At 34.8% G+C, this 13,619-nt stretch overlaps 1 protein-coding gene across 1 annotated transcript; it reads right to left on the bottom strand.

The window, feature by feature from the left end:
• Positions 1-1,086: 1,086 nt before the first annotated feature.
• Positions 1,087-5,434, bottom strand: LOC108487925 (uncharacterized). Its single transcript, XM_017792259.1, has 5 exons — positions 5,228-5,434; positions 4,625-5,004; positions 4,250-4,512; positions 3,497-3,877; positions 1,087-1,223 (listed from the first exon to the last, which is right to left on the bottom strand). The coding sequence occupies exons 1-5, from the start codon at positions 5,432-5,434 to the stop codon at positions 1,087-1,089; spliced, it is 1,368 nt and encodes a 455-aa protein (XP_017647748.1).
• Between the last annotated feature and the right edge of the window lie 8,185 nt (positions 5,435-13,619).

The following is a 13,619-nucleotide window of genomic DNA, read 5'->3' as shown; positions in this document are numbered from 1 at the left end:
ACCTCTCACACTGGCACTATTTATTTGTAATGGTTAAAAGAAGTGGGTGAGCTTAACAAGCTCAGTGAATGCTCAGAGTAATGACTACGTAAATAGGTCATTATGCAACAAAAAAGAAGACATGTAACATAACTATAACATCTTCTACTTTTACGTCATATTTTACATATTTAATCATCTTTCATAAATATTTACACATTAATCACACGAATATTTAAGCATATATTACAGCACACGTTAATCACATTTAACCACTTTTAGTCACATGTTATGATAGTTTGGCTATTAAGGTCATAAAACATAAAGTGGACTCTATCACCATTCATCAGATACACAGATCTCCAACACACCAAAATGACTCATAAAGACGAACAAGTCCCTTAAATGAAGCATATAACTAGCACTCTCCAACACACCAAATAGACTTATCCCGGTGAATGAAGCCTAGCTCACATTCTCTTATCTCTTCGAAAACTTTTCCTAGGCCTCAACGCCCCAAAAAACACATTGCAAAGGTGAGTACTCACAATCTTATAGCATGCCAACTATATCCAACGATTTCATAATATCACAAGACCAAAATATCCACATTATTATCAGATATTTCCTTAACAGTTTTTCGCACATATTCACTGCATATTCACATCATTAGCACACTATAATCACTATCAAATGGCGTAAATATCATACCCACATATTTACTATCACATGGCATAAGCAACACACCCTCATATTCACTTTCACATCAGTCATCATAAACTTATAGGATATATCATAGCATCTCATATATGTTCATAATTTCACAATTTCACAAGCACACATATATCACATTTTCAGAAATTGGTTTAATATCTAATAGCCTTTGTCAAAAACATTATCAGTTACCAAACTTATGAAATTTCAAGCACATAAGCTAAAATTTCTAAAGTACCCTTGAAACTTCTAGGCCTAATTTTGGGGTGTTACAATTCTCTCCCTCTAAAAAGCATTTCATCCTCGAAATTTACCTGAGCTGAACAAATAAGGATATTAACATCTCATCGCTTCCTCAGTTTCCCAAGTAGCCTCTTCAGGTTTGTGGTTGCTCTACAAATACTTAACCAATGGAACCCTCTTGTTTCGCAAAACCTTCTCTTCACGAGCTAAAATCTCCATTAGTTCCTCATCATAAGTGAGATCAGGTCGAACCTTGATCTCCTCTACTAGCACAATATGCAATGGATCTAAACAATTATTTCGAAGCGTAGACACATGGAAAACATCATGAATTCGCTCAAGTTCCAGTGGCAACTTGAGTTGATACGCTACTAGTCTAATCCTTTCAACAACTTCATAAAGCCCAACATATCTTGGACTTAATTTACCAAATCTTAAAACCTTTTTCCATGGAGAAACCTTCAAGAACACCTTATTGGCACCTTGAAACTCGATGTCCCGACGTTTCAAATCAGCATAAGATTTCTACCTATCTACTATTGCTTTCAATCTCTCACATATCAACTTCATTTTCTCTTCGGTATCTCAAACTAATTCTAGTCCAATGACCCTCTTTTCATCTAACTCCGTACAACACAAAGGAGTCATACACTACCTACCATACAATGCCTCAAACAGTGCCATACGAATACTCGCTAGGAAACTATTGTTGTAAGCAAACTCTATTAAAGAAAGATACCGCTTCCAACCACCACTAAACTCGATCACACAACTTCGTAACATATCTTCTAGCACTTGAATTACCCTCTCAAATTGGCCATCAGTTTAGGGGTGATAAGTCGTATTGAAAGTAAGTTTCGATCTCAAAGCCTCTTGTAAACTCTTCCAAAACCTTAAAGTAAAATGAGGATCTGTATCAGAGTCGATAGAAATCGGAACACCATGAAAAAGTACAATCTCCGCAATGTACAACTCTATCAACTTCTACAAAGAATAATTGGTACGCACTGCCAAGAAATGTGCACTATTTGAAAACTGATCTACCATAACCCAAATTTAATCCTTCTCCAATGGCATCAAAGGAAAACCCGAAACAAAATCTATAGTAATCCTTTCCCACTTCCATTCTGGGATCGCAATTGGTTGCAACAAACCTAAAGGAAATTGATGTTCAGCTTTCACCTTTTGACAAACTAAACATCAAGCCATAAAATTCATAACATCATGCTTCAATCTAGGCCACCAATAAATCTCATGAAGATCATGGTACATTTTACCACTACTTGGATGCATAGCATAAGGGTTACCATCCACTTTAGTAATGATTGTTTGTCTTAAATCCATATCTTGCGACACACACAATCTACCTCGGAAATTCAATATACTTTCTACATAAACATCAAAGTCTCCCTTAACACCTTGCTCAACTTAACTAACCCTTTTCAACAAATCTCCACCTAAGGGTTGTTTCTCCTTAATCTGTTGAGACAAATTCGGCCTTACTTGAAGTACAGCTAACAAACCACCATCACTAGCCAAACTTAAGTGCGCAAACATAGCCCTCAACTCCGTCATCGATTTCCTACTCAATGCATCAACAACAATATTTGCTTTTCCAAAATGATACTCAACCACAGGGTTATAATCCTTCAAAAGGTAAAATCCAATGTCGTTGCCTTAAATTCAACTCCTTTTGGGTAATGAGGTACTTAATACTCTTATTATCTGTATAAATCACACATTTTTCTCCATACAAATAATAATGCCAAATCTTAAGTGTAAATACCACAATAGCTAATTCCAAATCATGGGCAGATAATTATGTTCATACGTCTTCAACTGTCTCGAAGCATAAGCCACAACTTTACCATCTTGCATCAAAACACAACCAAGACCCGAATACGAAGCATCATTGTAAACCACAAAATCTTTTCTAGGTTCAGGCTGAATCAACACAGGTACCTTAGTCAGGTTGAATCTACGATAATAACCAGCCAAACCTAGGAAACTCTGATCTTCTGTAACACTCCTAGGCAGCTTTCATTCCAAAATTGCCTCAATATTCTTAGGATCCACTCAAATCCTTTCACCGATGCCACGTGTCCTAAAAATGAAACTTCCTTAAGCCAGAATTCACACTTACTTAACTTTGCATACAATTGTTTATCCCTCAAAATCTGTAAAACAACTTTTAAGTTTTCATCATGATCCTCCTTAGAATGAGGATACAACAAAATATCATCTATGAATACCACAGCAAACTGATCCAAATACAAGTGGAACACTCAATTCATCAAACCCATGAACGTAGTAGGGACATTAGTTAAACCAAATGACGTTACCAAAAACTCATAATTCCCATATTAGGTCCGAAAAGTAATTTTCAACACATCAGACTCCTTCACCTTCAATTGATAATACCTAGATCTTAAGTTAATCTTCGAGAACACCGTCGCACCTCGAAATTGATCAAACAAGTCATGAATCCAAGGAAAATGATACTTATTCTTAATGGTCAGCTTATTCAACTACTTATAAGTTATGTATATCCGCATCGTACCATCCTTCTTCTTCACAAAGAAAGCCGGTGCACCCCATAGAGATACAGTCGATCGAATGAACCCTCTATCCAACAACTTGTACAATTGAATCTTTAACTCCTTGGGCTCTTTTGGTGCCATGCGATAGGATGCAATGGACATCGGTATAGTACCAATATAAAGCTCAATTTCAAACTCCACTTCTCGTTCCGAATGTAAGCCAGATAACTCTTTAGGAAACACGCCAGGAAACTCCCTAATAGTTCGGACATTCTGAACTCTCAACTCCTTACTAATCGAGTTCACCATATAAGCTAAGTAAGCTTCACAACTTTTCCCCATCAATTTTTCAGCTTTCAAAGCCAAAACCACATTAGACAAGAATCCCAGTCTTTCACCCACTACAACAATTTCCACCCATCGTAATTCCTCAAGATAATTCACTTCATATCAAAATCTACCTTAGCCTTATTTTCAGTCATCCAGTCCGTCCCAAGAATAACATCAAAACCATAAAATAGAAATTCTATGAGATCAATTGATAAAACGTTCCCCGTGTATCATGAGAGGGCATCTACGATAAACATTATTTACCACAAAACTATCTCCAAAGGAACTAATTACAATCATACCCAAACCAATCACCTCTACAAGAATCCCTAACTTACAAGCTAATTTACTCAAAATATATGAATGTGTAGAACCAGAATCAACCAAGAAAGACAATGAAATAGATTGCAAAGTGAAAATACATATAATAACATTAGTCAGACCTTGATCCTCAGGTCCCCTAACAACATAAACTAGAGCTAGACCTCCAGGCTCAACTTGCGAAGCAACAATGTGAGCAACAATTCGTAGTCCAACCGATTTCCCATTACTTCTACCATGACCTCGGCCCCTAGCAAGCGTAGAAATAGGTGCCAAATTCTGAGTCTGTGAAACCTCAACTCTATTTGGGCAATCCATCAGAAAATTTTCTTTCGAACCAAACTTATAACAACCACCTGTCAATTTATGACACTCTCCAAGACGCCTACAGTTATAATGAGCACAAAACGACCATCCAGAACCACCAGTCGAACCACCAGTGTTAGCCACAATATTACTTTACTATTTAGACGACTCGGTCGAGACCCACATCTCGCCTTGAACCAATACTATACTTATCTTGCCCTCTCTTGGGAGATTGTCCAGAAGCACCATCAGAAGCCCTCTTACCAGTCTCAACTACTATAAAACGAGCTGGCTCAACCAAAGTCTCTTCAACAACTTTGGCTTTTTCCACTAGCTCACCAAATAACTCAATATTTTGGGTCACCAAGTAAACCCGGATCTCTCGATTGAACCCAAAACGAAACCTCTTACAGCGATCCTTCTCAATCAAAACCATTTCAAGAGCATACTGACTAAGGCGCACAAACTCTACCTCATAATCAGCCATAGACAAACCACCTTGCAAAAGGTCTAAAAATTCCTGTTTATGATCTTCCATATACTGCTCGCCCAAGAACTTCCTCCTAAAAACCTTAATGAAGTAATCTCAAGTCAAAGGGTTAGCAGTTGTACCTCTCTTGATAGTATTCCACTAACGATAAGTTTCACCATCGAGTAAGGATACTGTACAACCCAATTTCTCCTCGTCAAAACAGGATAACTACTCAAGGATCCTTTCAACTCCTTCCAGCCAGTACTCAGCTATGGTCAGATCGGTCCCTTTAACTCCAAAAAAACTCTTTACCACCCAACACCCGAATACGTTTAAGTGGCAAACCACAATTCACAGGCACATGATTGGCAAGTGCAGGAGTAGAGTTAGCACCAACAATATACTGAAACGCTCCAATTATTGCTTCCATCAGAGGGCCTAGACCCTCATCAGGTATGTTAACCCTATGTGGTGGCACAGGAGGTGCAGAGGATGTACCATCCTCTTGAGCACCCACTCTCGTATTCATACATTTATAAGGCATATCAAACTAATCTAACATACACAAGCAAATAAAAGAGGTGTGAGTGGCGAAGGCAATGATCCAAGTCTCGTTTCTACAAGCAAATTTTAGGATTAAAGGCAATGTGTTCTCCTTCCTACCCCACATACATCACAATAAAAGATATCTCATGCAATTCAAGCATTCAGAAAAATTCAATTACTTGGATTTCTAAATCCATGGGTTACTAATGTGCGTGATAAGTTTTATAATTATGATTGATCGTACTTGAAGACTAAGTATTATCATGATAAAGGCAAACCCACATATCGAACAGTAGTATAGCTTATAGGAAGACCGGAATGTCGAACCCATAGGAACTAAAAGTACTAGTATTAACCTTCTTTTTATTATCTAGCCTAAAAATAAAGGGATTTGCTTTATCTAAACTAATCAACTAAACTAAGAATTCATAAGAAGTAAATTGGGGAAATACTTTTGGGAAAACTGATTAATTTAGACAATACCTAAGGAGAAATCCATCTAGACTTCACTTGTTATTTGACTCTGAATTAGACGATTTATTCACTTGACTCGATCCGTAGAAATCCTTAATTTATATTATTATATCTCTCGAGACTAACAACGTCTAACCCTAGGTTGATTAATTGAAATCTCTTTCTAATTAAAACCCCTAGTGTTGCATTAACTCGATCTATGGATTCCCTTATTAGGTTTGACCCTAATCCAGTAGATTTATATCGCCCTATGTCTAGGGGTGCAATCAACTCCGCTTAATTATGCTAGATCTACTCTTAAATAAGGACTTTTGCTCCTCTGAATAAGCACATCAATATTTGAATCAATATCCTGGAAAATTAAAGCAAGAATTAAGAACACATAATTAAGAAAAATCAAGTATTTATCATATAATTTAGAAAATAATAACAAGATCCATCTTAGGTTTCATCCCCCTTAGGTATTTAGGGGTTTTAGTTCATATGTGTAAAAGAAAACATCTCAGAAGAATAATGATAACAAAACATAAAGAAAACTCTAAAAACCAGAAGGAAATTTAAGGGAGATCTTCAGTCTTGAAGGAGAATCCAGCTTTTGAGATGGATCAATCAGCTTTCTTCGAGTAATTCCTTGCCTCCTACTCCGTGTGTCCCTTTAATCCTCCTCCAGAGTGTTTGTATAGGTTTTAGAATGCCTAAGAACCCTCCAAAGTGCCCTTTTTCGAACAGAACTAGACTTGGGCTCGACATGGACACGGCCGTGTGCCACGCCCGTGTGCCAGTGCTTCAAACCGTGTTAAAGTATGTTAAATAGGCACTGGCATGTGGTATACCCGTGTAAGGAAGTCCAAGCCATGTTGATTTCCTACGTTGGCCCATTTTCTCCATTTTTGGTCCGTTTCTTACTATTTTTACTGTCCTATGCTCACCTAAGTATAAAACATGAAATTAAAGGATTAGGAGCATTAAATTCCATAAATCTAATGATAATTCATCCAAAAATATGCTAAGCATGGGATAAAACTATGTATAAATTACGACTTATCAAATACTCCTACACTTAAGTGTTTGTTTGTCCTCAAGCAAAATCCTCAATTCACAATGAAGAATTCATTTTCTCAACTTGTAATTCCTATAAATAATATCTCAAAATAATCCATAAGTAATCATACATTAAGAATTTAACTAGAAGAATATCAAAGTTTCAAACATTCCAAGTTGAGCATTTTATCACGAAAACATAGGTGTCTCCCCTCATCTAAATAATCACCTTTGATTCAAAATATCACAGAATTCAACATCCTCACTTAAGATTCACTCAAATCACTCGAGGTGTTTAAGGATAACAAATTTAGCACTGTAATACCCTGAAAATTTTTATAGTAAGATATTATCCTTGATATAGTAAAATAAGGAAATAAAGTGACAAAAAGGGAAATTTTGAGTAATGTCAATATTGAGAAGTATATTATGATATATTAATTCAAGAAAGGACTAAATTGTAAAAGTGAGAAAAGTTTTGTTGCACAAGAGCAAATATTCATAATTTGAGGGGTTAAAGTGTAAATATGAAAAAGTTGAAAGACCAATAGTGTAAATAATTTAAGAGTGGAATGATCTAGAAACTAAGGAAAATGGATGAATTAGGACCAAATTGAATAGATGAATAACTATGAGGGACTAAATTGCAATTTTACCAAATTAAATGATGACTCAAGGATGGAATTTTAAAAGATAATGAAGGGCAAAATGGTCAATTGGAAGAGAGAGAAATCTAGAAAGTCATAATGATGCTAGAGATATTTTGATATTTTATAATTATTTAATTAGATAAATATTATTTTATTAATACTTTAATAAGATATTTTATTATTCTTTTTATTAGTATATAAAGAAAGAAAGATGAGAAATTCTCATCCATATTTTCCCATGCACTAACGTGAGAGAAAGAGAGGAAGAAAGAAAGTTTTGCTTTCTTTACAATTTGGTCCTTTGACCAAAAATTCACCATTTTCACCCAAAAATCAAATGAATTTCCATAGCTACCAAGAGACAAAAATGTTAAGGAGAGCATGGGGAGTTAGAATATCAAGTTGGATTCAAGAAATAGAAGCTGGAGGAGAGATAAAATCAAGTTAAAGATTAGTATCAATAGAACAAGGTAAGTATATCAAGATTTCAATATGTTTTTAAGTTTGTTATTATTGACAAAGCATGGAAATAATGTTATAGTAGAGTTTTCTTACATAAGGTCCTATGTTTTTGATATGTTAGTGAAGAGAAAATAAGAGAAAGTGATGAGAAATGGTGTAGAAAAAGAAAATAAGGGTGTTATAACATGGTAATTAATAGCTTGCACAAACATAGTTTGGACAGTAGCAGTAGACTAACTTTGAAAAATCACCATAAATTGTAGAAATCAAATTAGAATATGAAAAAAATATGGAATTAAATATTATTTAGTATAGTTTCTCATAGAAAAATCGTGTAAGCAATGGATTTGTAAATTTTTATATATAATGAATTTTGTGAGACAAGGTCAGAATGAATTCGGGTTCCCCAGTTCTGACTTTGAAAAATCATAAAAAATTGAATAAAAATAATAATGGGCTGAAATTTATATTTATAAAATCCTGAATGAGTATATTTTTAATAGAAACAAACAAGAACATCATTGGAATCCTGTATGAGGAGATAATTAATTTTTGGTGAAGAAGGGTCAGAACTGTTAGACAGTAGAACAGGGGTAACTTTAAAGAATAAACTGTACTTATTGGCTAAACCAAAAATTCTGAAATTTTTATGGTAAGAATATATATGATTCTAGATTCAAGGAAAATTATCTGATATTAATTTGGAGTTCTATAGATCCAGATATAAATAATTTAGTGACTATGATGCAGATAGACAGCTTGAATATTCATAAAAGTAAATAATAAAAATTATGGATAATTTTACTTACAAGTGTGTTATCTACATTAAGGATGTGGAATGGAGAGGAGGAAGAGGAAAAATATTTATGAATATTCATCTAGCATGGCTAATTTGCATATTTTAGGCTCAAGGACTAAATTGAATAAAAGTAAAACTTTATGGGCAATTTTGTAAACATGTCAGAAATGATCAAATTGCATGAAATGGATTGTTTTATTATTTAAATTACAAAATTTAATGAAATTATTAATTTAGTTCAAGATCGGGGGAAAACACGTTTTAGGGATTAAATTGAAAAGTGTTGAAATTATGAAAAATTCTGATATTTTATAGAATTCATGGATTTTTATCAATATATATGAGAATAATAGCTGGAAATAAGGATTAAATTGCAAGAATTTTATTTTCCTGACCCTAAGGATGAAATCGTCATTAATTAAAAGTTTAGGGACAAAATGGTAATTTTACCTAGAGCATTAATTTAATGCATTAGAATATGAAATGAATGAAAATGATGATCAAATTTATTTATAAAGATCCGGACGACTCAAATATGAGACTTGATCGTGGAAAAGAAAAGATATCAGATTAATGAAATTATAAACACAAACAAGCAATGAGGTAAGTTCGTGTAACTTGAATTATATTCTTAAATGCTTGAGATTGTATGTATTTATGTGAATATGATTTGAATGTTCATTGTATGAAAATTTATGAAACATTGATAAATTTGATAAAAGGAGAAGAAATCCCGGTTGAATGAAAGGAAAATTCGATGGATCTCTCGAAAAGGAATTGACGGTAAAAGGATCTAGCCTTGACGGGTGATCCTATCTGATATAGCCCTCCCGAAGAATATGTGTAAAATAGATTTAGCCCGACGGGTAATCAATTAGGTCTCAATTTAGCTTTGGACTGGTAATTCAGATCCAAGCTCATTAGAGTAATTGTCGTTGCGGGATTTAGCCTTGACCGTAATCCCGACAATACTCTATGAGTTTATATTATAGGGATTTAGCCTGGACCGGTAATCCCATGTAAGGATGAGGTTCATGGAGTGTGCTCTCGATATGAAATGTGTAAGACCATGGTTGAAAGATACCATGGCAACTGATATGAAATGTGTAAGACCATGGTTGAAAGATACCATGGCAACCTGATATGAGATGTGTAAGACCATGGTTGAAAGATACCATGGCAAGGTGACATGAAAAGAATAAGACCATGGTTGAAAGATACCATGGCAACATGACAGAAAATGAGTAAGACCATAGTTGAAAGACACTATGGCATCACGTCAAAGATAAATTAGACCGTGGATGGGAGACGCTATAACATCTGTTGAACAATTGATATTCAGGTAAAATATATCAGATGACGAATGGTTATATGAAATGGTTGTGTGAAATGTTTACAAGAACTGGTCATATGGAAATATATGTACAAAAGCGTTGTATGAAATAATTATGAAAATGGATAAACGAAATAAGTATAAGTACATGGAATATAATTTATGTTAAGTTTGACATAAGCTATTACCATAATAAATATACATAAAATATATGGAAATGATTGAGCATAAAATATTGATATAATGAAATGAATAATATATGCTTGTGAAGAAATGGTAAGAGCATGATATGTTTCATGACATGTATATATATGATTATCTTTGATATGTTGATACAAGGAAATTATGTAATTGAGACTATTATTAAACTCAAGTGCGACATGAATGTTGAATTTATATGAGATATGTGCAAGTATACTAACAATGTTGTTGTTTGATGCTTATACAAGTGCCAAACTGTTGATTGAATGGTAATATATTTATTTTATATGATGCATTGAATCGATAAGTATTTTAATTTTTTTAAGTGATCTGCAAATGGTAGTAATGCTCCGAAACCCTGTTCTGGCAGCGGATACGGGTTAGGGGTGTTACAAGAACTCATCAATCAATATGAAAAGTTATTACCATAGGCTTGCATGAATATCAAATCTCCACCACTATATATTGAGATGATACATCAATCGAAAAGTTTTTAGAGGGTTGTAACGTGGCTTTGGTTAGAGGGTGTGGTCATAAGCTGAAAGAGAAGGTTAGAATCAAGATTGAATTGAAAAATTACCTAACTAGAAAAATACTAAAACTGGAAAATTACATTCCTTATTAGATGATCCTAGAATTGAGCTTTTCTTCATGGATAACATCGTTTTAATTCAAGCATTACATAATTTCGTCATATGCTAGACGACAAATCTTCATTGCAACACTTCATTTTTTTTAAGAAAAATCAAGTAAAATAGAACTTTGCTAAACATAGTTAAGCAATTTATTCAAACCAAATCTCGACAAAAATAGGGATTAAATTACTTGAGGGGATTTCAACAATAATGGGTTATGGGTTAATATTGAGGATAAATCAATGAATGGTTTGTTACGCTCAAAGGGGGTTCATTAGGGGTTAATTATGAAGGTAGACTTTTATGGAGTGAGCGGGTTAAACCTAAGTGCCTTAATCATCTCGACATATCAAATCAATGGTGTGGTCTTGACATGCATAATCGAAGCAAGTTCTAGAATAACAAATCAATATTGATGCACTCATAGCAACAATAAAAGTGAGCATGAAAGAAATAATATATGCTCTAAAGGATCAAGATCTCACAAAAATTATGGTTTTTTGATGTTAATCCTGTGAATTTCAACTTCAAGATAATACCTAGACCTGGGGAAATAACCTAAAAATTTTTAATTCTCAAAAATCAATTTATCATGCTTGATTCTCTAATTCCATAAAGTTTAAACAATCAATGCATAAATGCCTATGTTTTAATTCAAGACATATTAATAAAAATCATAAATTAATAAAAATTCATTCTAATAGTGATATGAGTGAATCACGTGAGAATAAGACAAAATTCAGGGATATTTCTGATAATGATATAAATAACCCCCTACACTTAAGATGTACATTGTCCTCAATGTACAAAGATAGATTTACTAAAAAATATAGATATAAGATCATAAGATAGGGAGAGAAGTGAAACTTCCTGAATGTTAAATGGAATCCTTGAATTCGAGTTATGGAAAGCAATTGGCTAAGGTAATGGTGAGATTGGAGGAGGATACTCTGGTGGTGGTAGAGGTTGGGTTCCACAACCATAGTGTCCAGCGAAGAGGTTATCGTGGTGGTCGGTGTCGTGGTCGAGCAAGACAGGGCAGTCGTAAAGGACTTTTTCCAGTAGAGTTGCAAATTCTTGAGTAATAATTGTGATAACTCTTATTGAAATGGCCGAAAACATAAATTGCTTAATATAAATTGTAAAACTTAAAGATGATGTAAAAATAGTATTAAAAAGAAATAGGATAAGAAGTAAGTTAAAAAAATAAATAAAGATAAAAATAAAAATAAATAAAAGATGAATAGTAGGGGTTTATCAAGATATTGGGGCACACGACTGTGGGCCACGCCCATGTGCCCTTATTTCAGCCTGTGTGTTTTGTGGTTTTCAAATTTGGCTGTGTTGCACGACCGTGTCATTTTGACAGTTTCGACCATGGGTGGTGGGCACGGGTGTGTCACACGCCCGTGTTAATTTCTCAGTTTCTACCACGGCTTATAGACACGGGCGTGTTACACTCCATTTCCTACTTCGTTCGCTTCTCCCATGCCCGTGAATATATGCCCACACCCGTGTTATTTTGACAATTTCGACAACGGGTGGTGGGCACGGGCGTGCCATACGCCCGTGTTAATTTGGTAGGATTGCCCACAGTCATGTTGCACGGCCATGGCAACGTATTGAATCTCGTGTTTTGAGAAAAATTTTGCTCTGTTTTCACACGGCCGTATCGCACAGCCATGTCACCGCCCATGGTCTGAGCACGGCCTAAGGCACGCCCGTGTTCCTGGCCGTATGGATTTTAGAAAACCTATGTTCAAGGACTCAGTTAGTAATTTAGATGTTAAAAACTTAAATTTAAAGAAATCAAATTGTTAGTGCTCGGGTTGCCTTCCGAGAAGCATTTATTTAGAGTCCAAGCTCGACTTACCTCTCTATTGCATGGTCATGGTGGTGCGAGGAGTTTACACTCCTCATTCCTTCTATCAATTTTATCAAAATAAGGTTTTAGACGAGTAGTATTTACCTTAAACGTGCCGAATTTGGAGTGAGTTACCTCGACTGTACCGTATGGGAAAATGTTAAGTACCGTAAAAGGTGTTACTTTATTTGCATTAGCCTTGTGTGCTTCAACTCGAGGGTCTGTTTCATCCAATATCACCTCGTCCCCTATCTTAAATTGATTCATCTTAACCTTAGGTTCGTCATGGCGCTGATTTGGTGTATCGTGTATTTTTTATTTTTCCTTAACCTGTATTCGCCATTCATCTAATTCCTCGATCTGTAGCCTTTGCTTTTCATAGATGGGTCCTTTGCTTTACTCGAACATGGCTCATGTATGCTTTTCGAACGTGTTTCCTGCAAAGAAGGTTGCACCACATGATTAGTATTAGTAGCATGATTTATACAACCACCCTCAATATTCGATGTGTTACTCAAATTATGAGCTTGAAGAGTGATTGTTTCATCACCCACACGAAGTATGAGTTCACCTATACCAACATCAATAATGGTTCTAGAAGTTGCTAAAAAGGGTCATCCTAAAATCAAAGGTACGTCACTATCCTTTTCCATGTCTAGAACAACAAAATCAATTGGGAATCAATTTTGAAAAGAACGTCTTCAATGAT

The sequence above is a fragment of the Gossypium arboreum genome, chromosome 10 (assembly GCF_025698485.1).
Source record: "Gossypium arboreum isolate Shixiya-1 chromosome 10, ASM2569848v2, whole genome shotgun sequence".
Classification (NCBI taxonomy): Eukaryota; Viridiplantae; Streptophyta; class Magnoliopsida; order Malvales; family Malvaceae; genus Gossypium; species Gossypium arboreum.
This window is presented reverse-complemented; position numbering and strand designations above follow the sequence as displayed.

Coding starts and splice junctions, on each gene's coding strand:
- LOC108487925 (XM_017792259.1), bottom strand. CDS start 5,434: ATGAATACGAGAGTGGGTGCTCAAGAGGATGGTACATCCTCTGCACCT. Junction 3,878..4,249: donor TAGGGGACCTGAGGATCAAG/GTCTGACTAATG, acceptor AAATTGTTGTAG/TGGGTGAAAGACTGGGATTC. Junction 1,224..3,496: donor CTTTGTGAAGAAGAAGGATG/GTACGATGCGGA, acceptor ATAATTGTTTAG/ATCCATTGCATATTGTGCTA.